The sequence below is a fragment of the Caretta caretta genome, chromosome 10 (genome assembly GCF_965140235.1).
Source record: "Caretta caretta isolate rCarCar2 chromosome 10, rCarCar1.hap1, whole genome shotgun sequence".
In the NCBI taxonomy this organism is placed as follows: Eukaryota; Metazoa; Chordata; order Testudines; family Cheloniidae; genus Caretta; species Caretta caretta.
The window spans coordinates 62,864,777-62,890,337 of NC_134215.1; the positions used below are offsets into that span (position 1 = coordinate 62,864,777).

Here is a 25,561-nt window from a genome sequence, read left to right on the forward strand (position 1 = left end):
CATAAAGTAATCATTCCAGATTACTACGTATTTAACTCACTAAAACAAAGACATTATTTTAAATTAATCAGTCACAGAGGTTTATTGTGTTCATAACAATATTCATTGCTTTTAGAAAAAGGGAACACTAATTTACTTTGTGTGATCTCCATAACAATAAATAGACATGTTTATGAAGTTTCACCAACTTTAAAAAATATATTTCCAAAGATTTTAGGCATAACAAAGGATTTTATATCTTACAAAGGTATCGATTTTGCTAGAAGGTTCTCTTAAAACTACTGCATCAAATAGTCAGAAGTAAAGAAAGGGAAACTTATTTGTCCAGATATCTGGAAGGAAAGGGGTGTTGTCCCTTTAAGGGCTCTCTTCAACAGGGGGGTGAAGGGAGAAAGGGATGGACAGAAAGGACAGGAAGATTTTGGAAGCAAGTTTTTTGAACTATAGTAATTAAAATTAAAATATGTCTTTTAGATAAGGGTGGTCTTTTGAAGGATTTATTTTAAAAACTATATGTCTGAAGATCCAAGCATTTAAGACTAAAGATGAATACTCAGATTGTGCATCTAAAAATCTATGCAAGGATTTTTTAGAGATGTGATTTTATAATCTTCAGCAATCTTCTAATGAAAAAAAGCAAATTTTAAACTAAGGTCCTGTACACGAACATGTGCTGAGTAAATATTACAATAATGCGCAACGGTTTTTGTTAGTAAATTCAGAAACCGACAGTATATATCTAGGGGTTGGCAAATGCCTGTTAAATGGCTTCATTACTTGAATGATTCTTTAACTTGAATGGCTCTTTAACAGTTTCAGTGCTGTGCTAATACAGGGGTGGGCAAACTTTTTGGGCAAACCAGAGGGCCACATCTGGGTATGGAAATTGTATGGTGGGCCATGAATGCTCATGCAATTGAGGGTTGGAGTGTGGGAGGGGGTGAGGGCTCTGGCTGGGGGTGTGGGCTCTGGGGTGGGGCCAGAAATGAGGAGTTCAGAGTGGGGCAGAGGATTGGGGTGCAGGGGTTGAGGGCTCCAGCTGAGGGTATGGGCTTTAGGGTGGGACGGGGGATGAGGGGTTGGGGGTACAGGAGGGTGCTCCGGGCTGGGACCAAGGGGTTCAGAGGGTGGGAGGGGGATGAGGGGTGCAGGCTCCAGGCAGCGCTTACTTCAAGCAGCTCCCAGAAGCAGTGGTGTGTCCCCCCTCCAGCTCCAATGCAGAGGGGCAGCCAGGCGGCATGGTGTGCTGCCCCGTCCGCAGGTGCCACCCCTGCAGCTCCCATTGGCCATGGTTCCTCTATGCATAGGAGCTGGAGAGGGGACATGCCGCTGCTTCCGGGAGCCGTTCAGAGCCACAGCACGAGCGGAATGGGGCAAGCCCCTGGCTGGAGCACTGGAGCGGGGCAAGCCCCAGACCCCACTCCCTGGTGGAAGCTCAAGGGTCAGATTAAAATATCTGAAGGGCCGGATGTGGCCTGTGCGCCGTAGTTTGCCCACCCCTGTGCTAATAGGTCTGGCAGGCTGGAAGGTTTTTTCACTTTTAAATTACTAGATTCCCTCTGGAGGAAGACTCACCAGGCTGCAGCAGCTAGCTGTGAGAAGCCTGAAGGAAGGGTCAGAACAGGGATAGGAAGATATGGGAGGGTGGACATTAAGACCCAGGGGTGCACCAAATTTTCGGGTGCCCTACCCAGCTGCCTCTGCTGCGTATGTCTAAGGATGGCCCTGTGTGTGTGCACGCCTGCGTGTCTGTGTGTGTGAGAGACACACACCATGTGTGTGTCAGAGAGAGAGAGACGCGCATTTCCTCTTTAACTACGCTGACCCCACTCTAAGTACACTGCCTTTTTAATTAGCTCAGCAAGTTTGAGACAGCAGCTGCTGCCGGGAAGCTCCCTCCTTTCTGAGCCCTGTGGTGTGGTGTGGTGAGCCCTGAGCGCCCCTCTCTGTGGAGATAAGGTACAGGAGCGGGGGGAGGGGGACACCCTGACATTAGCACCCCTCTTTCCCGCCCCCTGCACAGCAAGCAGGAGGCTCCCGGGAGCAGCTCCAAGGCAGAGGGCAAGAGCAGCAAACGGCAGTGGGGGGAGGGGCAGCTGAACTGCCCGGCATTGATAGCCTGCTGGGCGGCTGCGCAGAGGGAACTTAGGGGAGCCGATGGGGGGCTGCCGGCCCACCCTGGTTCCAAGCTCCCCCCACTAGCTCCAGCGGCTGCTCTTCCTGCAAGCAGTGGAAAAAGAAGGCAGCTGCCAAACAACGTTATAAGGGAGCATTGTGCAACTTTAAATGAGCCTGTTCCCTAATTGATCAGCAACATAACAACGAAACAAAATGTTAACTGTTAAGTGAGGAGTTACTGTAATGAGAAAGGAAAACACAGGGGAGACACAATAACTTTTTTTTTTTTAGAAGTGATCTGATAATTATCATTATCGACGATCACTTTTCTGCTGACAACAATGTATAGTTATAGCCCAGCTTTTAGTTCAGGATCTGTTCACCTTCTCAGCTTGAGAAACATCTTGCTGAATGAGTAGGTCCATTGAAATTACTGAGGCTACTCAAGGAACAAGGTACTATTCAATGAGAGGAAGGGTAATCCAATGGGTAGGGTGTTCTCCTCGGACTTGGAAGACCTGTTCCCTGCTCTGCCACAAACTGCCTGTGTGACTGCAAAAGAGAGATTATAGCACTTCTCTACATCACAATTGCAAGAATAAATACACTGAAGAATGTGAGGTGCTATTTAAGTGCTATGGTAATCAGGACCATATAAGTGTGGTAGATAGATAGATAAGAGGAGCAGAATCTGGCTCTGAATTCTTTGACAATTCTTGTTTAAAAAGCTGTTAATATCTATTGTCCATGTTAGCCTTGCATTTCAGGTAAGTGTGATCACATATAATTCTTTTTACAACACAGTTAGAATTTGGAAGATAGATAACTGGATACCAGAGCTTTTCTTCTGGATGGATCACAGGTACTTCAGTGATGAGTGCGTTATAAGAAACTGTATAGAATAGACTAGAGTAGTTCAAATCTAGTGCGGACTGGCAATGACTGAAAGGTCTTAGCATCTTATAGCTGGCATTACCATGTTTGGTGGCCCATGTGAAGCAAGGGATGGCTTTAGTCCAGTTGCTATGGAACAGGCATTCACATCATAAAAGCCACCATCACAGGTGACACTCTGAGTCGTTCCTCAGGGCTGTACACAATCAAGCTTGATGGGAATAGTGACAGTGGCTGCTGGACTCATGTTTTTGTGTTTTAGTCTGTTCTGATTTCTCTGTGGTATTTCTAAGAGCCAGGCAGTACGTAACAAGGTAGTTGGGGTAAAGAGAGACATGCAGAATCCAAAGGATTTTTGCCATCAAATAACAGTTCTTGGTACCTTGATCATCATCTCATCATGGTAAATCCCAAAGGGTTGGGCTCTGGGTGGTTTCCCTTTAATAATTATGGAACTGTTTGGGAATTGGGTGCTACACCGAACTTTTGCGGAGGCTCCACCCGAGGCTACCAGCCGCCTGCAAAGCATTTTCAGGGGCTGCATAGTGGCAGCCCTGCCTTACTATCGTGCATCTGCCAACACAACGTTCCATCTTCCTCCTTCCCCTTTGCAGGAGGAGGGTAAGAATACAGGGGGCGGCAGCCTGCCCAAAGAAAGTTAATATTCTTCCAGCGCCTGCTTCACTATAGCATGTGGGAGATGCGGTGTAAGGATGCACAGAACCTGGCCCTGCTTCCATGAAAGTCTGTGAAAAGCATGGGAGCTTTGCCATTCCCTTCAATGCCAGCTGCACGTCTCTGCCCCTGCCTGCACACAGCAGGGAGGGACGCAGCCCTGCAGCAAACATTATTTTTCTGCTCTTTACAACAGTCACAGCTACATTGGCTGCAGTGCTGCCCCGGTGTTGTGTGCATGTTTACTATGGGAGGTACAGCAGGGCTGGTTTTTCCAGGTCACCCTGGAAGCCAGGCCTTTGCTCCTCCAGCAGGGTTCCTGTGAAAGTAGGAACCTGCAAGTGAAACTGACTCCATAACTAGTCCTAGCCTAAACCCACAGAGCTTTCAGTAGGGGAGCAGATTACCATGAAGAATGACATGGGCTTTCCAAATTCTTTCCCTTTCAATAGTTGATTGATGCTGCATGATCCCAACCACTCCAGACTGAAGGGAGTGAAGAGTAGCACGTGCATGCGCCGTCCGGAGAAGGGTGTGGTGCGCTCCAGCAGGCCGGGATAGCGTGGGTTCATCATCACCTTCAGTTTCTGCAGGGAAGTGTTTGCAGCCACTGTCGTGAGTCTGTTGTGTCTCCTCCCTCCTGCGTCCATCTGTGCTGCCTTGTAGAGCTTGAGGCTACATTGACAACACTGTGTTAACTCTTGAGGGTTCAGCCCAGTGCTAGTTCATCATTTAGCAGCAAGGGATTCCCTGGGAAATATCCCACCTGATCTCAACACTTTGCTTTAGGAGAAGTTCATGAGCAGATCCGCAGAGAATCCTCTGATTAGTGACTGCAAGGAGATATGGGGAAAGGGGAGCTGCTGCTAATGTGAGTGAGCAAGAAACAGAAGGAACTCAAGGAGCTGACATAGGACATTGTTCCAGTGACCCTGTGCAAGTCTGTTTTAAATGTAATGGTGGAGGGCTCGTTGTAATTGTACTGTAGAGTATCACCCAGCATCATGAGTCAAAAACGCCAAGCAAGTCATAGTGGAGTACCTAGTGGTAGCAGTAGTACTAGCAGTAAGAAAACCAGGAAAACCATTAGTTTGGGTACTAAATTAGACGTTTTAAGGCATTTTGATGCAGGTGAGCGTGCGGTAGACATTGGCATCACCCTAGGTCTTACTCCGACCACTGTGAGAACAATTCGGAGTAATGCCGACAAGATCAGGGCTAGTGCTCGGTGTGTAACACCGCTTAGTGCTACTAAAATAAGTCGATCAAGAAGTAGTTTGATGGAAAACATGGAGCGTCTTCTCTCAGTGTGGATAGAGGACCAAAACCAGCGGAACATACCTCTAAGTTTGCCTGTGATACAAGCTAAGGCAAAAAGTTTGTATGACAAATTAAAGAGAGACCAAGGTGAAGGATCACAGACAGAGATGTTCATGGCAAGTCGGGGATGGTTTGATCGGTTCAAGAAGCGCTTCCACCTGCACAACATGAAGATGTCCAGTGAGGTGGCTAGTGCCGATCCTGCAGCAGCTAAAAAATTCCCCGACTATCTCAAGAAAATAATTGAGGAATGTGGCTATTCACCAAAGCAAGTCTTCAATGTCAATGAAACGAGCCTCTACTGGAAGATGATGCCTGAACGGACGTGCATTTCCCGAGAGGAGAAGACAGCGCCTGGATTTAAAGCAGTAAAAGACCGCCTAACTTTGCTTTTAGGTGGTAATGCTGCCGGAGACATGAAGATGAAACCACTGACTGTGTACCAATTCGAAACACCACGAGCTCTCAAGGGACTTTCAAAGGAACACCTTCCGGTCATTTGGAGATCCAATAAGAAGGCATGGATAACTGGAGCTATTTTTTCAGAATGGCTGACTCTTTATGCCATCCCTGCATGGAAGGAATATTGTGCCAAGGAAAATCTTGATTTCAAGATTTTATTACTTATTGATGATGTACCAGCTCATCCAATCAACTTGGACGACCTTTGCGAAAACGTCAAAGTTGTCTTTCTGCCACCGAACACCACATCACTCATCCAACCCATGGACCAAGGAGCCATTGCTGCCTTTAAGGCATATTACTTACGCCGTACTTTCAACCAGCTCATCAGAGGCACTGATGGAGAAGGCAAGCCTACAATTCGGCAATTTTGGCGTGACTACAACATCCTCAAGTGCATCAATAACATCGGTGAGTCCTGGGCTGAAGTTACTCAGGCATGCATGAACGGTGTGTGGTGGAAGTTGTGGCCTGAATGTGTCAATGATTTAAAAGGATTTAAAGATGTTGTTCCCACTATGAAGAAAGATATTCTCGGCTTGGCCAAGAAAGCGGGTTTTGATAAGGTGGAAGAAGCCGACGTTACACAACTTCTGCAGTCACACGGAGAAGAGCTAACCAATGAAGATCTGATGCAACTAGACATGATGAGAGCAGTGGAAGACGAGGGCCAAGAAGTAAAAGAAGAACCAACCCATCGAAATTTGACTGCCAAACGGCTTTCTGAAGCTTTCCAAATGATTGAAGCTGGCTTGCAAATCCTTAGTGATGACGATCCTGACAGGGAACGCAGCTCCAAAGTTATTAGGGGAGTTGGTCATCTAATGACTTGCTATAAAGAAATTTACCAAGAAAAAAAAAGGAAAGCAAAACAACCATCTCTAGATATGTTTTTTCGAGTTGTGACGGTTAAGGAAGAACAGCAAGAGGAGCAGCCGGACAATCCACCCTCTTCCACCTCTGACTTCACCACCTCAGCCGAGCTTAACAATCATCATTGCTGAGTACAGTATTAAATTGTTTGTTTAAAATTTATGCCTGCATTAAATTGTTTGTTTAAAATTTTTTAAAACTTACACGGTATATGTATATAATGTCTTTTGTCTGGCAAAACAAATTTCTCTGGAACCTAACCCCTCCATTTACATTAATTTTTATGGGGAAATTGGATTCACTTAGATCATAGATCATAGAATATCAGGGTTGGAAGGGACCTCAGGAGGTCATCTAGTCCAACCCCCTGCTCAAAGCAGGACCAATCCCCAATTTTTGCCCCAGATCCCAAATGGCCCCCTGAAGGATTGAACTCACAACCCTGGGTTTAGCAGGCCAATGCTCAAACCACTGAGCTATCCCTACGTCACATTTTTCAAGAACATAACTCCAACGTTAAGCAAGGAGTTACTGTATAATCATATGATTACCATCCCCACCTTGTTAATTGGATTCCATGCTATTGGCTTTGGGCATATAAACAGTGCCATGCCCTTTTTGTGATGCTGATCACCCTGTTAATTTTTTGTGGGTTTAAGATTTGGTTTTGGAGATTCCATCCAGTTTGTTTCCTTTGATCTAATTAATGTATAAAATAAGCCTATTTAAAACTCATTATTATTATTGAATTGTTTCATTTTACAGCATCCAATAACATATTAGGTGCCTCACAATACAGAGGAGACATGGTTCCTGACCGGAAGAGTTTAGAATCTAATACAAGAGTTTACAGTCCCTCAGGACTCATTCTTCCAAGACTGAGAGAAGGTGTCTTTAACTAGACTGCATAAGAATATTACTCCTATACACATTTTACACCTGCTGTGTTATAACCCCTTCATACTATGGTATGTCCCCAAAGTACCTGCTGTGTTATAATCCTTACAGGCTAGTGAAAAGGGACCTCAACAATAAGCAGTTTTTAGGTTTTGAGGGTGCCACAACATTGTCAAAAGTGTTAAAACAGAAACTGGTAACCTCAAAAACTGTGATGTCGTCAACGTCCTGTAGCACCAAGGTTCCTACAATGCAGATGGTGTGAATCACAGAATCGAAGGACTGGAAGGGACCCCGAAAAGTCATCTAGTCCGGTCCCCTGCACTCAAGGCAAGGCTAAGTATTATCTAGTTCATCCCTGCCTGGTGTTTGTCTAACCTGCTCTTAAAAATCTCCAGTGATGGAAATTCCACAGTCTCCCTTGGCAATTTATTCCAGTGCTTATACCTTGATAGTTGGAGAGTTTTCCCTAATGTCCAGCCTAAACCTCCCTTGCTGCAATTTAATCCCATTGCTTCTTGTTCTATCCTCAGAGGTTAAAGGGAACAATTTTTCTCCCTCTTCTTTGTAACAACCTTTTATGTATTTGAAAACTGTTATGTCCCCTCTCAGTCAGGGGTTCTCAACCTTTTTCTTTCTGAGCCTCCCCCGTCCAACATGCTATAAAAACTCCATGGCCCAGATGTGCCACAACAGCTGTTTTTGTGCATATAAAAGCCAGGGCTTACGTAGGGACAGGGTCTCAAACTCAAATGACCACAAGGGCCACATGAGGACTAGTGCATTGGCCCGAGGGCCATATCACTGACACCCCCCTTGCGCTGCCCCCGGCCCAGCCCCCCTTCCATGAGGCCCCACCCTTGCCCCACCTCTTCCCACCCCTTCCCTGCCCTCGTTCCAATCCCTTCCCTGAAGTCCCCACCCCAACTCCGCCCCCTCCCTGTCCCCAGGGGGTGCAGGAGGGGTGCAGGGTGTGGCGGGGGCTCAGGGCAGGGAGTTGAGATGCAGGAGGGGTGCAGGGTACAGCAGGGGGCTCAAGGCAGGGAGTTGGGGAGTGGGGTGCAGGAGGGGTGAGGGGTGCGGCGGGGGCTCAGGGCAGGGGGTTGGGGTGCAGGAGGGGTGCAGTGTGCGGCAGGGAGCTCAGGTCAGGGAGTTGGGGTGTGGTGTGGGGCTCAGGGCAGGGAGTTGGGGTGCAGGAGGGGTGCAGGGTGCGGCGTGTGGCAGGGAGCTCGGCAGGGAGTTGGGGTACGGTGTGGGGCTCAGGGCACGGAGTTGGGGTGCAGGAGGGGTACGGCATGCGGCAGGGGGCTCAGGGCAGGGAGTTGGGATGGAGGAGAGGTTCAGGGTGCGGGCTCCAGCCTGGCGCCGCTTACCTAGAGTGGCTCCAGGGTGGCAGTGGCGTGCACTGGGGCCAGGGCAGGCTGCCTGCTTGCTCTGGCCCCGCTCTGCTCTGCTCCACTCCAGGAAGCAGCCGGAATCACATCCCTGTGGGGGGCGGGGAGGGGGAAGAGGGCTCTGCATTGCTTTCGCTTCCAGGTACCTCCCCCGATACTCCCACTGGCCGCAGTTACCCGTTCCTGGCCAAAGGGAACTTTGGTGGTGGTTGCCTGGAAGCGAGAGCAACACATGGTTCTGCATGCCACGGGGGGGTGATCCCGAGGCTGGATTCGGCCCGTGGGATGTAGTTTGCCCACCCCTGGCCTGGAGGTAGGCAGAGGGGCGGGAGGATGGGGGCGTAGGGAGCTTGGTGGGCCATACAAAAGAACCCAGCGGGCCGCGTGTTTGAGACCCCTGTGTTAGGGGGTATCAAGGAGGGCAATTGCCTGGGGCCCAACACCATAGGGGGCAACGCGAAGCTAAGTTACTCAGGCTTCAGCTTCATCCCCAGGTGGTGGGGCTCGGGGCCCTCAGCTGCAGTCCCACGAGGTGGGACTTTGACTTTCTGCTCTGGACCCTAGTGAGTCTAATGCCAGCCATGCTTGGCAGACCCCCTGAAACCTACTCACAGCTCCCCAGAGGGCCCCAGACCCCTGAGAACCACTGCTCTAAGTCTTCTCTTCTCCAGACTAAACAAACGCAGAGTTTTCAGTCTATCCTCATAGGTCATGTTTTCTAGACCTTTAATCATTTTTGTTGCTCTTCTTTGGACTTTCTCCAATTTGTCCACATCTTTCCTGAAATGTGGCGCCCAGAACTGGACACAATATTTGAGCTGAGGCCTAATCAGCGCAGAGTAGAGTGGAAGAAATACTTATGTCTTACAACACTCCTACTAATCCATCCCAGAATGATGTTTGCTTTTTTTTTTGCAAAAGTGTTACACTGTTGACTCATATTTAGCTTGTGATCCACTATGACCCCCAGATCCCTTTTCTCAGTATTCTTTCCTAGGCAATCATTTCCCGTTTTGTATATGTGCAACAGATTGTTCCTTCCTAAGTGGAGTATTTTTGGATTTGTCCATATTGAATTTCATCCTGTTTACTTCAAAGTATTTCTCCAGTTAGTCCAGATAATTTTGAATTTTAATCCTATCCTCCAAGGCACTTGCAAACCCCCCCGCCCCCAGCATGGTATAATCCGCAAACTTTATAAGTGTATTCTGTTTGCCATTATCTAAATCATTGATGAAGATATTGAACAGAATCAGACCCAGAACTGATCTCTGCGGCACCCAACTTGATGTGCCCTTCCAGCCTGACTGCGAACCACTGATAACTACTCTCTGGGAACAGTTTTCCCAGCATGCTAAAATCCTCCACTTTTGCTACTGTTCTATAAACAAAGAACAAAACTTCACACAGTGTGAACCATTACTTTGGGAGAAGGACACATGCACTTTAAAGGAAATAATTCATCAGGATTTTTCAAATTTAGTAGGGAAAAAATGTTGAATTTTATGCTCAGACCTGAGAAATTTTTCATTCATTTTACAAATTCCTGAAAATACATGCTTAAAAATGAAAATATTGCTTCACACCAACTACAGCAGCACCAAGTAGTCTGTCCCAAGGACCAGAACAGTAATATATTTTCAACTATTCCAGTATTATTAGTGAATGTTTCTCTTATGAATGCTGACATATTTGAAAGAGTCGAAACATCCCTTACTTTCTTTGAATACCCTCAGACAGCTGAACAAAAGAGTATGAAACAACAGGTGGAACAAATCAGTTACTTAGATACTGGACCCAATAAATGGGGTTGGGTCCATTATGATTAAGAGCAGTATTCTTGTAACACAAACAGATGTGCAGTAAAACTGGGATGATTGTTCCACAATCATCCAGCAAATGGAACTCTCCAAAGTATACAGTTAATCCAGCCTCAGACAGATTGTCTTCTGATCTCCAAGAACAGCTCTGAAAATTAGGTTGTTGAAAACTGCATGTATTGAGGAATTCTAAATTGACACTTGCTTTTTCCAAATAAAGTTCCTTATTTTGATCATTTTTAAATGTAAACACAAAAAGCAGGATTGAGATTAGTTTTGAAACCATGAGCATAAGGGAGATACACATAAAGAGATCACTTTCAGCAGTACAAAGTTGTGCCTTGGTTTTGAACCAGGAATATTTCAGACACCTCAGGAGAGTCAAAATGGAACCATTTGGCCCAGCCTGTCGCAAACATAGATCACTGATGTATGGGGAAGTGTTAAAAGGACCTACACCTTTTTTTCTCTGTATGATCAAAAATGACTTTAGTTACAGATCCTGCCACAACAGTAAAAAGCATGGAGGAAGAAAATGAAAGAGAATCTCACAAAGGCACCAAATGGAAAAAAGAGAAGGCTGATCATGTGAGATGTCTTGTTAATCAAGGCCCCTGTGGTTACAATATAATACATTAAGTGAATGAATAATCCAGTATTTATACATAATAATACACTAACTTTGTCAGCCTTACCTTCTTTTCTGAGGGCAGTAAGGATTGATCCTCTAGGATCCTCTTTGATTTTCTCTTCTGTTTGCTTCCAGGTCTGCAAAAACCTTCCTAGGAATCTGCAAATTAAGGAAACTGTATTGATACATTCCTCTGGCTCTTCCAGTGTGATTTGTCTTATTCTGGCCCCCATTTCTGACTCCAGTCATTCCATTAACAGGAACAGGACTACTTAGTATGTCAAAACCTAAGCAACTATGTAAGGATTTACAGGAGGATCTGGCTCTTAGAATGCAAGTCCCTCAGGACAGAACTGCCTTTTTATTTGTCTTGTACAGCATGAGCACAGTGGTGACACTGAGCAAATGATAAATAATGTTATGTAACCTATTTTTTCCCCAGACTAGTTTTTCCTCAGTCTCTAAACTGATTTATCAGGTATTCCTTTAAAATGTTTATTCCCTTAACATGTATTCATTGAAGAGAGCTTCTCTGTGCTGCTTCTGTTTCTGTTAGCTAGCTTTTAGTAAATGGATGTGTCCCTTTGCTCAGTGGCTACATTTATAGAGAAAAAAAAAAAACACAGTTAGCTACTGCCTTCCCTATCTGAAAATTCAGGTGGATGTTTTAGAGTTCAAAGTGTAACCAGCTGAAGTTACATACCTCCTGCACCAATCTCTCAATTCAAAGCAGGTGCTGAAAGTTATCCAGATGTGTATAAACATGGCTTTCCCCCCTACAGACAAATTAGAACTAATATGCATTAACACAGACAGTCTCTGGGCTTGCAAGTCCAGTCTGTGAAGCATTGCTTTTTTATTTGACTAATTTATTACAATACTAATTTATTACATACTAACTTGTTAGGTGTTTGATTATTAGTAAGAACTTAAATCCTAGCACTGTGGCAACAAGGTAACATTTCATGTAAAAAATAAAGGGTTCCTGTTTTTTTCTCTGAATTATGTCATGAAAATTTTGATTGATATGTTTAAAACCTGTTTGACAGAAACCCGTTTCTCTTTAAATAGAGGTTTTTTCCCCTTAGGGCAAGTTTAGTGTTAGCTTACATTATCTTCCTAGCACTGCTTTAATCCTACCTAATACCTACCTAATGGCTGCATCTGTAATCAGATGTTTATGGTCGCTCCGGTCTACAGACGACTGGGGCCATTGTCCGCAGGCAGCGCCTTATACTTTTTGGACACGTCACAAGGATGCCACCAGACGTTCCAGCGAACGCTGTTCTCCATGTGGCTTGTAACATCTGGGATAAAATTCCACCAACCAAGGGGTGGAGACGGCCTAGAGACAGACCCCCTAGTACAATGGTTTCATGAAGTCTTTTCTGATGTTGGATTCTCAGGACATCAAGCCTTTGCGGTTGGGCAGGAACGGACCAAACGGCAAACAATTGCTACGGCCAACTGTCTGGCTAAATGTTGAAGAAAGAGAGAGAGAGAATGCTTGGTAGAACTTGGAGAGTTATTTTGTGGTGATATTAGACTAGGACAGGTTTTTTAGGCTGAACATTCAGAGGTCAGATACGCTATTCCAAAATCATGCAGCTGCTTTGTATCCTGGTAATGCATCTGTTACTTTGCAATTTACATGACAGTTAGTTTCTTTATGTAGGGCTTGACAGCTCCCATTAAAGTCAAATGAAAGACATCCATTTACTTTAATGAGAGTTGGATCAGGGCCTTGATAAAGAAACTAGCTGTCATATAAATTGCAAAGGTATCCATGTGAGTCTCTAGCTATTTATAGAAATCAAATTCAAACTTTCTTTGATCCGGATAAGATGAAAGACAATCATTGGGGAATAAAAGAAGGAAGATGAAACATCAATGGATCCTCTCCCTTTGATGTAGAAGAGGTTTCCCATGAAGTCATATAATAATTTAGATTTTAAATTTTTTAAATAATATTGAATTTATTCATATCTATTTGAGACGTGAAAGTATCTACTGGAAACAAAGTAGTTTTCTTTACTATGTCCGATCAATTTATAGTCTGCTGTAGGTTGTGATGATAAATTAAATTTTACTGATTGCAATTGTTTCCTTGTTATGGATTAGGATGAATAATTATGCATTGACAATATGTGGACTTCTTTTAAGTTGATATTTTTCCTGTTTCAGTTTAAATGGCAAGAGCAGGTTCACTAGATCTTCCTTTAAAAATATTTTTCATAGACTATAAAACCAGAAGGGACTACTGTGATCATCTAGTCTGCCCTGTTTATACCACAGGCCACAGAACTTTCCTGAATTAATGTCTGTTGGAATTAGAGCATATCCTTTAGAAAAACATCCAATCTTGATTTAAAAATTACTAGTGATGGAGAATCCACCACAATCCTTGGTAAATTGTTCCAATGGTAAATTACCATCACTGTTAAAAATGTGCACCTTATTTCTAGTCTAAATTTACCTAATTTCAGCTTTTAGCTATTGGATCCTGATATATCGTTATTTGCTAGACTGAAGAGCCTATTATCAATTTTTTTGTTTCTCATGTAAGTACTTATAAACTGTGATCAAGTCACCCCTTAACAAAAGGAAGATTAAGCTAATCATTCACATATTTCTTCTCTGTGCCTTCTCCAATTTAAAGTAAGAATGGAGGAGTGTGGAGATTGTAGGGCATCAACAGAATGAAGTTGCAGTGTGGTTTATTAGTAGTCATCCCATAAGAATGGAGATCAGCTTTCCTGGGTTCAATTTCCAATTCTGCTGAGTGATCTGAGGAAGGTCTCTGTGTCTCAGTTTCCCCATCCCTAGAACAGAGATGGTAATATCCACTTCACCAGGGTGGACATTTAATTAATTAATGTTTGAACAGTGATTTGACAGCTTCATTTGAGAGTCATTTAGGGTTCAATCCTGCAAGGTGCTGATCAACTCCTGGAGGTTATGAGCACCCTCAACTCCCACTGACTTCAGAAGCTTCTTAGCACCTTTCAGGATCAAGCCCTTGAAGAACTATGGGTTAAATCCACCTAGGCATGGAGGACCTTCCCTACCACCTAAGAGTTGTGTGCAGGATGGGGTGCAGACGAAGTGACTATACAACTACTAAAGAACATGACAGCACATCTCTTCAGCAACACTGGCTATCGCAAACACATCAAACCTGTCCCCCGCTCTCTAGATTAGCTTTCCATAGAATATCGAATCAAGTTCAAGGTGTCAGTCCTTATCTTCATAGTGCTCCATGACCTGGTCTACTATATCTAAAAGACTGACTGAAGATCTGCGATGAAGGCCGTGGTCGACAACTCACTCTTCTGACACAATGTATTTTTCTACCGGAAAGGGAAAACTCATCTATGCAGGAGACAGAACTTTCTTGGGGCCTGGTGTCAGACTGTGGAATGAACTCCCTTAGGAAGTAAGGACATCAAAAACAAACAACCCACCTCACTAAAACAAAACACTGCACACATTTCTCCCCTGCAGAGCTGATGAGAGAACAAACCACATGGGACCAAAGAGAGTCATCTTACTTAATGCAGTACTGGAAGATGCCCAAACACTACTGTGATGTGCTCGGTTTAAGAACCTATTTCTAGTAACTCCCCACTTAACATCATCCTGGTTAACATGGTTTCATTGTTACATTGCTGATCAATTAGGCCTTGGCTACACTTGCAAGTTAGAGCGCATTAAATCAGCCCTGGGCGCTCTAACTCCTGAGGTGTCCACACTGGCAAGGCACGTAGAGCACCCGGACTCCGTGGCTCGAGCACTCCTGGTAATCCACCTCCATGAGAAGCATAAAGCTTGCTGCGCCCCGGCTGGAGCGCCGCAGCGCCAGTGTGGTCACCCTGGTCTGTTAGTGTGCTCTGATCGGCCTCCAGAAGTGTCCCACAATGTCTGTTCTAGCCACTCTGGTCATCACTTTGAACTCTACTGCCCTGCCCTCAGGTGACCAACCGTCAGAACCTCCCTTTAAATTCCCAGGGAATTTTGAAATTCCCCTTCCTGTTTGCTCAGCAAGGCATGTAGTGCTCTCAGCGCATCTTTCCAGGTGACCATGCCTACAATGCACCAGGCAATCCCCAGTATGGAGCAATGGCAAGGTGCTGGACCTCATCAGTGTTTGGGGAGAGGAAGCTGTCCAGTCCCAACTGTGCTCCAGCCATAGGAATTATGACACCTATGGGCAGATATCAAGGGCCATGATAGAAAGGGGCCATGACCAGGACACAGGGTTAAAGTGAAAGAGCTGTGGAATGCCTACCACAAAGCCCGTGAGGCAAACCGCCGCTCCGGTGCTGCCCCCACGACCGTGGGGTCGCTACTTGGGGGCGACCCCACCTTCACGCCAAAGAGTGCCATGGACACTTCAGAGGCCGTAGCAGCAACAAAGCAGGAAGAGGAAAGCAGGAGTGAGGGTGCTGAGGAGGAGGGGGCCCAGAGCCAGAGGACGGCCCGGCATCCCTAGATGCATGCAGCCAGGAGCTGTTTTCAAGTCAGGAGGAAGGTAGCCAGTCGCAGTGGGTGGTGCTTGGGGAAGAACAAACAGCAGAGGAGGTGCCTGGTAAGTGGCTTTTATTTTGGGAAGGTAGTTGTTTGGTGCAGGCTCCTGGGCGGAGGAGGGTTGCAGAAAGAAGGGTTAGGGCTGCGTGCATGCCTAGATGCGGAATAGGGCGTTGATGTGCTCTCTCACATCGCGGTAATCGGCCTCAGTGATCTCATCGAAGGCCTCATGCAGAAGCTGGGCAATCCGCTTGTGCAGGTTCCTTGGCAGAACTACTGTGCTCCTTGTCCCAGTAAGGCTAACATGTCCGCGCCACTGTGCCCTGAGGGGTGGGGGGAACATTGCTGCACACAGGCAAGCGGCATAAGGGCCAGGGCAGAAGCCGCATTGTAGTAGAAGACCCTCCCTTGCTTCCCAGGTCACCCTCAGCAGCGAGATGTCTTCCAGGATGAACTCATCCTATGGAAAATGTGGGGACAGTGTTCAGTATAGGGGCCCCCTGCAGCTGTTGGCTCTCCCCAGGGCACAGAACCCCAGAGGACAGTACAGTCCTGAAACAATCAGTCCCCCTTGCCCCTGTGCTTACCATTTTGGGGCTCTTGTGGGTTATGTGCGCTCACTTTGGGATAGGCACTTTCTGCTATTGTGTGCACTGTGCTTGTCTCTAAGTTCGGCCGAGTCATTGCTCTGTCTGGTGTGAACAATGCTGCCTCTGTTAATTGTTGCATTTTGGCTTTACAGATGCAACCTTGAGATCCCAGCCGTCCTTATTATCAACGGCCGAAAGGCTGCAAAGAATCAGGAAGTGGCCGCGAAGACGCAAGGAGGACCTTCTGCATGAAGTCATGCAGCAGTCCCTTCCTGAAAATCAAAAAGTACAGGAGTGGCGAGAGACCGAAAGGAGGCTCTGCCAGCAGAATGTAGATTGCTGGCACCAAAGCACGGAGCAACTCCTAAGCATTATGGAGTGCCAAGCGGACTCGATGCAGGTGCTCACAGCACTGCAGATGGAGCAGATCCCCCCACAACCCTTGTACCAAAACTCTTTCCCTTGTTCCCTCATGTCACCGCCAACCCACTTCCCCCAACATCCGGTTTCTTATCGCCACCAGCTGCCTCCAACACCTGTAGCTTCACCACCCAGCCCTGCAAACTACGACCCTTACCTACTGCACTCAACCCCTATCACCATGCATTTTAGCCAGTCTGAAGTGCAGCACTCATTGCACGGCACTCCAGACAGGAAGGCTGAATATGATACCAGGACATACGCAAATCTGGGATTGTCCCGTTCCCCACCCCGCCCCCTTCCCTCGTCCCACACAGCACAGATGTGTCATGCCATGTGTGTTTCTCCAGCAGTTGTGTTTCTTTTCAATAAATGAATTTTTTGGCTTGGCAAACATTCTTTATTGCATTAAGTAAAAGATAGTGTAGCTCAGGAAAGCAATAGGCACTGCAAGTCAGTGCATCATACGTCTTAAAAACAGATGCCTACTAGCACTGGAACCGCTGCACTTCACTCCTGTGCAGGGCACCAGACATTACTGGTGGCTTTCAGCATCAGATTGCTCCCTCAAGGCATCCCTAATCTTTACAGCCCCAGGCTGGGCCCCTCTAATAGCCCTGATCTCTGGCTGTTCAAATTCAGCCTCCAGGTGTTGAACCTCTGTGGTTCATGCCTGAGTGAAGCTTTCATCCTTCCCTTCACAAATGTTATGGAGGGTACAGCACGCAGCTATAACCGTGTGGATGTTGTTATCGGCCAGGTCCAGCTTCCCATACAGACAGTGCCAGCGGCCCTTTAAATGGCCAAAAGCACACTCCACAGTCATTCTGCACCGACTCAGCCTGTTGTTGAACCTCTCCTTGCTGCTGTCAAGGCTCCCTGTGTATGGTTTCATGAGCCACGGCATCAAAGGGTAAGTGGGGTCTCCAAGGATAACAATGGGCATTTTGTCTTCCCCCACAGTGATCATCGGGTCTGGGAAGAAAGTTCTGACTTGCAGCTTCCTGAACAGTCCTGTGTTCTGAAAGATGCGTGTGTCATGCACCTTTCCAGACCAGCCTGTGTTCATGTCCATGAAATGCCCACAATGATCCACAAGTGCCTGGAGAACCATCGAGAAATACCTCTTCCGATTTATGTACTTGGAGGCTAGGTGGTCTGGTGCCAGAATTGGAATATACATCCCATCTATCACCCCTCTACAGTTAGGGAAAACCATTTGTGCAAAACCAGCCACAATGTCACGCACATTGTCCAGAGTCACAGTTCTTCTGAGCAAGATGCGATTAATGGCCCTGCAAACTTGCATCAACATGATTCCAACGGTCGACTTTCCCACTCCAAACTGGTTAGCACTGATTGGTAGCAGTCTGGAGTTGTCAGCTTCCAGATTGCAATAGCTACATGCTTCTCCACCAGTAGGGCAGCTCTCAATCTTGTATCCTTGCACCGCAGGGTGGGGATGAGCAGCACACAGTCCCATGAAAGTGGCTTTCCTCATCCAAAAGTTCTGCAGCCACTGCTCGTCATCCCAGACTTGCATGACGATGTGATCCCACCACTCAGTGCTTGTTTCCCGAGCCCAAAAGCGGTGTTCCACTGTGGTGAGCATGTCCATGAATGCCACAAGCAATCTCATGTCATATGCGTTATGCGAGTCGACGTCATCGTCAGACTCTTCACTGTCACTTTGTAGCTTAAGGAGTAACTCGACTGCAATTCATGACGTGTTGGCGAGACCCATCTGCATATTCCTCACAAGTTCAGGATCTGTTCCAGACCGAAAGAGAAGACAGAGTGTGCAGTACAAAAACCGTTGAAAGATGGCGCCAAATGTGGATGGAAGCACAGGGATTACTGGGAAGAGAAGCGATACATCACGGGGCATTGGGACAGGACCCAGAATGCCCCACACCCCCCTCCCCCTTCCCACAAGCCACAGCGCCAGAATGGGAAGAGGTGCTCTGTGGGATAGCTACCCATAATGCACCGCTCCCAATGCCACTGCAAGTGCTGCAAATGTGGCTACACCACTGGGCTTACAGCTGACAGTGTGAACACACGGCAGCGCTTTTCCTGCTGCGGTCTCCGAGGGCTGGAGACTCCCGGCGCTCTACATCTGCAAGTGTAGCCATGCCCTTAGAGAACATGCTCATTTAAAGTTGCACAATGCAACCTTATAACGTTGTTTGGCAGTCACCTGCTTTGTCAGCTGCTTGCAGGAAGGGCAGCCCATGGGAGCCAGCTGGTGGGGATTTGGAACTAGGGTGGACCAGCAGCCCCGCATCAGCTCCCCTAAATTCCCTGTGTGGCAGCCGTCCAGCAGGCTATCAATTGCCAGGCAGTTCAGCTGCCCCCCCTCCCCATGTGCTGCTCCTGCCCTCTGCCTTGGAGCTGCTCCCCGGAGCCTCCTGCTTGCTGTGTGGAGCGTGGGGGGAGGAGGGAAAGAGGGGTGCTAATGTCAGGGTGTCCCCCTGCTCCTGCAGCGGGGGGGGGGGGGGAGAGGACAGCACACCACAGGGCTCAAGACGGAGGGAGCTTCCTGGCAACAGCTGCTGATCTACTTAAAAAGGCAGTGTACTTAGTGTGGGGTCAGTGTACTTAAAGGGGCAATGCGCGTCTCTCTCTCTCTCTCTCTCTCACACACACACACACACACACACACACACACACACACACACACACACGGTGTGTGTCTCTGTCTCTCCCTCTCTCTCTCTCACACACACACACAGGGCCATCCTTAGGCATATGCAGCTGCATAGGGCACCTGAAAATTTGGGGCACCCCTGGGTCTTAGTGTCTACCCTTTCCTATCCCTGTTTGATCCTTCCTGCAGGCTTCCCACAGCTAGCTGCTGCAGCCTGGTGAGTCTTCCTCCAGAGGGAATCGAAGTAACTTAAAAGTGAAAAAGCCTTCCAGCCTGCCAGACCTATTAGCACAGGGGTGGGCAAACTACGGCCCAGAGGTCACATCTGGCCCTTCAGGTGTTTTCATCTGGCTCTCGAGCTTCCGCCAGGGACTGGGGTCCAGGGTTCACCCTGCTCCGAGCATGCTGTGGCTCAGTGGCATGTCCCCCCTCCGGCTCCTACGCATAGGGGCAGTCGGGGCTCCGCACACTGCCCCCACCCCGAGTGCTGCCCCCGCAGCTCCCACTGGAACCGCGGCCACACACACACACACACACACACACACACACACACACACACACGGTGTGTGTCTCTGTCTGTCTCTGCCTTGCTGGGTCTCCTCCCTCCATTTCTGCTGCCTTGTAGAGTGTGAGGCTACATTAACAACAACGCGTTAACTCTTGAGGGCTCAGCCGAGTGCTAGTTCATCATTTAGCAGTGAGGCATCCCCTGGGAAATATCCCACCCTTTTCCACCCTCTGACTCCTCCACCTCGACCAAGCTTCACAATCATCATTGCTGTGTACAGTATTAAATTGTTTGTTTAAAACGTATACTGTGTAAATATATGTGTGTGTGTGTGGTGTGTATATATATATATGTATATAGTCTTTTGTCTGGGGAAAAATTTTTTCCCTGTAACCGAACCCCTGCTATTTACATTAATTCTTATGGGGAAATTGGATTCGCTTAACATCGTTTCGTTTAAAGTAGCCTATTTCAGGAACATAACTACAATGTTAATTGAGGAGTTACTATAAAACAGAACAGATCAGCACAGAAACGTATAGCATAGAGGGGGACGTCTATCTCCCTTGCGTCCTGCAGAGCGGGGTCTCCAGTCTGATTCAACATCTTGTTAATTTTTAGTTATAAAGCACTTAAAATAGTAACCTCCTATGTCTGGTTTTTTTTCAACTAATAATCTTTTGGAACTAAATAAAATGAAAAAATGGGAGCAGTTTCTGTACAACAGTCTCTTGCATCTCCATAATTTAGATAGCTAATCAGGAAATGAGCTGCATGCAGTGCTGAAAATTTAGCCCGAACCATTACTTAGGGTGAGTAACGATTTTCACCAATACAGTCAAAATAAAAGCCAAATCCAGCTCTCTGAATTCTTCCTTTTCTTCCTGGCATAATTATCCTATGACTGCCTTGACTAGGAGGGTCAGGCACATAGAAAAAAATAAATATAGTTAAATGATCATTACTCACTAGAACACAGAATTAAAGGTTTTCACTAGAAACAAACATTTTGGGGGTTAGATCCCAAAGTAATTTTACACACCATTTTTTAAACCAGAAAAGTTATTAGAAAACATTTACAATATTTATTAACTTCTCTAATCTATTATAAGAGCTAAGAATATGTTTCTCTATTTGTAAAACAAATAACATTACTCCAGAGCTAATTGAAGAAAATGTAACTACACCCACAAAAACTAAAATACTAATAGGAATTGTTCAACAGGTTATGCATTTCCAGGTAATTTAGTATCTAAAAAAAACCCTATGAAATTGTGCACCAGTTCAGGCCCAGATTCAGGAAAGCATCTCTAGAAGATTCAGAGCAGGCTGCACTGCGGGGACAGGAGGACGGTGAAGAAATTTGGGAGCATGTGACCTCCAGAAGAAGAAAGGGGAGCATCCATATACCAGCAATACAGATACAGGTAAGTAACCGTTTTCATGTTCTCTCCACAGGTACTAATGCGGCGAGTGGACTAGATGATACATCTGAGGGAAAGGAACAGAAGGAGACTCCGCCGATTGGAAAGCATGAGATGCACTGTCCTAGGGTTGGGGGTTCCATGACCACCGCTCCCAAGAGAAGGAGGCCGGTGGCGGTGGTCGGGGACTTTCTCCTCGGGGACTGAGTCATCTATCTGCCACCCTGACCCGGAAAACCGAGAAGTCTGCTGCTTGCCAGGAGCTAGGATTCACGATGTGACGGAGAGACTGCCGAGACTCATCAAGCCCTCGGATTGCTACCCCTTCCTGCTTCTCCACGTGGGCACCAATGATACTGCCAAGAATGACCTTGAGCGGATCACTGCAGATTACGTGGCTCTGGGAAGAAGGATAAAGGAGTTTGAGGTGCAAGTGGTCTTCTCGTCCATCCTCCCCGTGGAAGGAAAAGGCCTGGGTAGAGACCGTCAAATCGTGGAAGTCAACGAATGGCTACGCAGGTGGTGTTGGAGAGAAGGCTTTGGATTCTTTGACCATGGGATGGTGTTCCAAGAAGGAGGAGTGCTAGGCAGAGACGGGCTCTACCTTACAAAGAGAGGGAAGAGCATCTTCGCAAGCAGGCTGGCTAACCTAGTGAGGAGGGCTTTAAACTAGGTTCACCAGGGGAAGGAGACCAAAGCCCTGAGGTAAGTGGGGAAGTGGGATACCGGGAGGAAGCACGAGCAGGAGCGCACGAGAGGGGAGGGCTCCTGCCTCATACTGAGAAAGAGGGACGATCAGCGAGTTATCTCAAGTGCCTATACACAAATGCAAGAAGCCTGGGAAACAAGCAGGGAGAACTGGAAGTCCTGGCACAGTCAAGGAATTATGATGTGATTGGAATAACAGAGACTTGGTGGGATAACTCACATGACTGGAGTACTGTCGTGGATGGATATAAACTGTTCAGGAAGGACAGGCAGGGCAGAAAAGGTGTGGGAGTTGCATTGTATGTAAGGGAACAGTATGACTGCTCAGAGCTCAAGTATGAAACTGCAGAAAAACCTGAGAGTCTCTGGATTAAGTTTAGAAGTGTGAGCAACAAGGGTGATGTCATGGTGGGAGTCTGCTATACCGAGACACCAGACCGGGGGATGAGGTGGATGAGGCTTTCTTCCGGCAACTCATGGAAGTTACTAGATCGCAGGCCCTGGTTCTCATGGGAGACTTCAATCACCCTGATATCTGCTGGGAGAGCATTACAGCGGTGCACACACAATCCAGGAAGTTTTTGGAAAGTGTAGGGGACAATTTCCTGGTGCAAGTGCTGGAGGAACCAACTAGGGGCAGAGCTCTTCTTGACCTGCTGCTCACAAACCGGGAAGAATTAGTAGGGGAAGCAAAAGTGGATGGGAACCTGGGAGGCAGTAACCATGAGATGGTGGAGTTCAGGATCCTGACACAGGGAAGAAAGGAGAGCAGCAGAATACAGACCCTGGACTTCAGAAAAGCAGACTTTGACTCCCTCAGGGAACTGATGGGCAGGATCCCCTGGGAGAACAACATGATGGGGAAAGAAGTCCAGGAGAGCTGGCTGCATTTTAAAGAATCCTTATTGAGGTTACAGGGACAGGCGACCAGCTTGTCTTAACAGTGAAATACTTGCTGATCTTAAACACAAAAAAGAAGCTTACAAGAAGTGGAAGATTGGACAAATGACCAGGGAAGAGTATAAAAATATTGCTCGGGCATGCAGGAGTGAAATCAGGAAGGCCAAATGACACCTGGAGTTGCAGCTAGCAAGAGATGTTAAGAGTAACAAGAAGGGTTTCTTCAGGTATGTTAGCAACAAGAAGAAAGTCAAGGAAAGTGTGGGCCCCTTACTGAATGAGGGAGGCAACCTAGTGACAAAGGATGTGGAAAAAGCTAATGTACTCAATGCTTTTTTTGCCTCTGTCTTCACGAACAAGGTCAGCTCCCAGACTACTGCACTGGGCAGCACAGCATGGGGAAGAGATGGTGACCAGCCCTCTGTGGAGAAAGAAGTGGTTCGGGACTATTTAGAAAAGCTGGATGAGCGCAAGTCCATGGGGCCGGACGAGTTGCATCCGAGAGTGCTAAAGGAGTTGGCGGATGTGATTGCAGAGCCATTGGCCATTATCTTTGAAAACTCATGGTGATAGGGGGAAGTCCCAGACGCCTGGAAGAAGGCTAATTTAGTGCCCATCTTTAAAAAAGGGAAGAAGGAGGATCCTGGGAACTACAGGCCAGTTAGCCTCACCTCAGTCCCTGGAAAAATCATGGAGCAGGTCCTCAAGGAATCAATTCTGAAGCACTTAGAGGAGAGGAAAGTGATCAGGAACAGTCAGCATGGATTCACCAAGGGCAATCTAATTGCCTGCTATGACGAGATAACTGGCTCTGTGGATGAGGGGAAAGCAGTGGACGTGTTGTTCCTTGACTTTAGCAAAGCTTTTGACACGGTCTCCCACAGTATTCTTGCCAGCAAGTTAAAGAAGTATAGGCTGGATGAATGGACTATAAGGTGGATAGAAAGTTGGCTAGATTGTTGGGCTCAACGGGTAGTGATCAATGGCTCCATGTCTAGTTGGCAGCCGGTATCAAGTGGAGTGCCCCAAGGGTCGGTCCTGGGGCCGGTTTTGTTCAATATCTTCATAAATGATCTGGAGGATGGTGTGGATTGCACCCTCAGCAAGTTTGCAGATGACACTAAACTGGGAGGAGAGGTAGATACGCTGGAGGGTAGGGATAGGATACAGAGGGACCTAGACAAATTAGAGGATTGGGCCAAAAGAAATCTGATGAGGTTCAACAAGGACAAGTGCAGAGTCTTGCACTTAGGACGGAAGAATCCCATGCACCGCTACAGACTAGGGACTGAATGGCTAGGCAGCAGTTCTGCAGAAAAGGACTTAGGGGTTACAGTGGACGAGAAGCTGGATATGAGTCAACAGTTTGCCCTTCTTGCCAAGAAGGCCAATGGCATTTTGGGATGTATAAGTAGGGGCATTGCTAGCAGATCGAGGGACGTGATCATTCCCCTCTATTCGACATTGGTGAGGCCTCATCTGGAGTACTGTGTCCAGTTTTGGGCCCCACACTACAAGAAGGATGTGGAAAAATTGGAAAACGTCTAGTGGAGGGCAACAAAAATGATTAGGGGATTGGAACACATGACTTATGAGGCGAGGCTGAGGGAACTGGGATTGTTTAGTCTGCGGAAGAGAAGAATGAGGGGGGATTTGATAGCTGCTTTCAGCTACCTGAAAGGGGGTTCCAAAGAGGATGGATCTAGACTGTTCTCAGTGGTAGCAGATGACAGAACAAGGAGTAATGGTCTCAAGTTGCAATGGGGGAGGTTTAGGTTGGATATTAGGAAAAGCTTTTTCACTGGGAGGGTGGTGAAACACTGGAATGCATTATCTAGGGAGGTGGAATCTCCTTCCTTAGAGGTCAGGCTTGACAAAGCTCTGGCTGGGATGATTTAGTTGGGGATTGGTCCTGCTTTGAGCAGGGAGCTGGACTAGATGACCTCCTGAGGTCCCTTCCAACTGTGATATTCTATGATTCTATGATTCTATTCAGAACTGCACTTTAAAGCATATGCTTAAGCCCCAGTGAAGTTAAGTATATGCTTAAGTACTATCTTTAATAGAGATGGATTTAAGGAAGTGCTGAATCAAGGCTGGTGAGAAGTGCTAGACTGATAATCTTGGAGACTACTGTGTTCTGTTTACTCTTAGAAGGTAGACTCTGACAATCACAGCATCTACTGTCTTGCCAATGCACCTCAATCCTGAGGTTGACAGGCGGAGGTGTGGTGATGGACTGCAGAGAGTTGTTTTGATGGGTGGTAGGCAGTGGTGAGTTTTAATTAGACTCAGCCAAGAGTATATCAACAAAGATGCCAAATCTTCACCAAAATGAATAAGGGTCACACAATCCAGCCCACTCTGAGGTACAAATATTTAGTACTCTGAATGATAAAGGCACTGGGACCTCAGCAGTTGTAGCTTGTTTTGTTCCTCAAAGCAATCATTTCCTTAACTCTATCTGATAAAATATTCCAACCTCTGGATTACAACTCTGTCTTTCCCAGGGACGTGATTAAACTCTAATGAAATCAGCCTTTAAACCACTAAATACAGTTTTAAAAAGATGTAATCTCCTTAAAGAAGTTTTTCATCCCAATTAATTTTCATCCCTGAAGTGCTAGGAGTTTAATGACTTTAACCAACGAAACTTTTAGAAGGCTCCTTGCAGTCTATGTACAGAAGTGCTGTACTGCATCTGAATTTGACTCAACAGTGTAAATGTAATATATTTGGCACGAATGCTT

At 46.7% G+C, this 25,561-nt stretch overlaps 2 protein-coding genes across 4 annotated transcripts in view; both read left to right on the top strand.

Moving 5' to 3' along the window:
• LOC125643517 (tropomodulin-2) overlaps positions 1 to 25,561 on the top strand; it is a 72,459-nt gene that overhangs the window by 7,911 nt on the left and 38,987 nt on the right. Inside the window, exon 2 of one of the 3 annotated variants that reach the window (XM_075133085.1) lies at positions 21,063 to 21,206. The exons of the other annotated variants lie outside the window; for them this stretch is intronic. The gene's annotated coding sequence lies outside the window, so the exon portion shown is untranslated. The remainder of the gene's footprint in view (positions 1 to 21,062; positions 21,207 to 25,561) is intronic. 3 annotated transcript variants of the gene reach the window in all.
• Positions 1,520 to 6,545, top strand: LOC125643515 (tigger transposable element-derived protein 1). The gene is made up of 2 exons (XM_048866239.2): positions 1,520 to 1,959; positions 4,140 to 6,545. Exon 2 carries the CDS (start codon positions 4,692 to 4,694, stop codon positions 6,471 to 6,473), a length of 1,782 nt encoding a protein of 593 aa, XP_048722196.1. The 5' UTR covers positions 1,520 to 1,959; positions 4,140 to 4,691; the 3' UTR covers positions 6,474 to 6,545.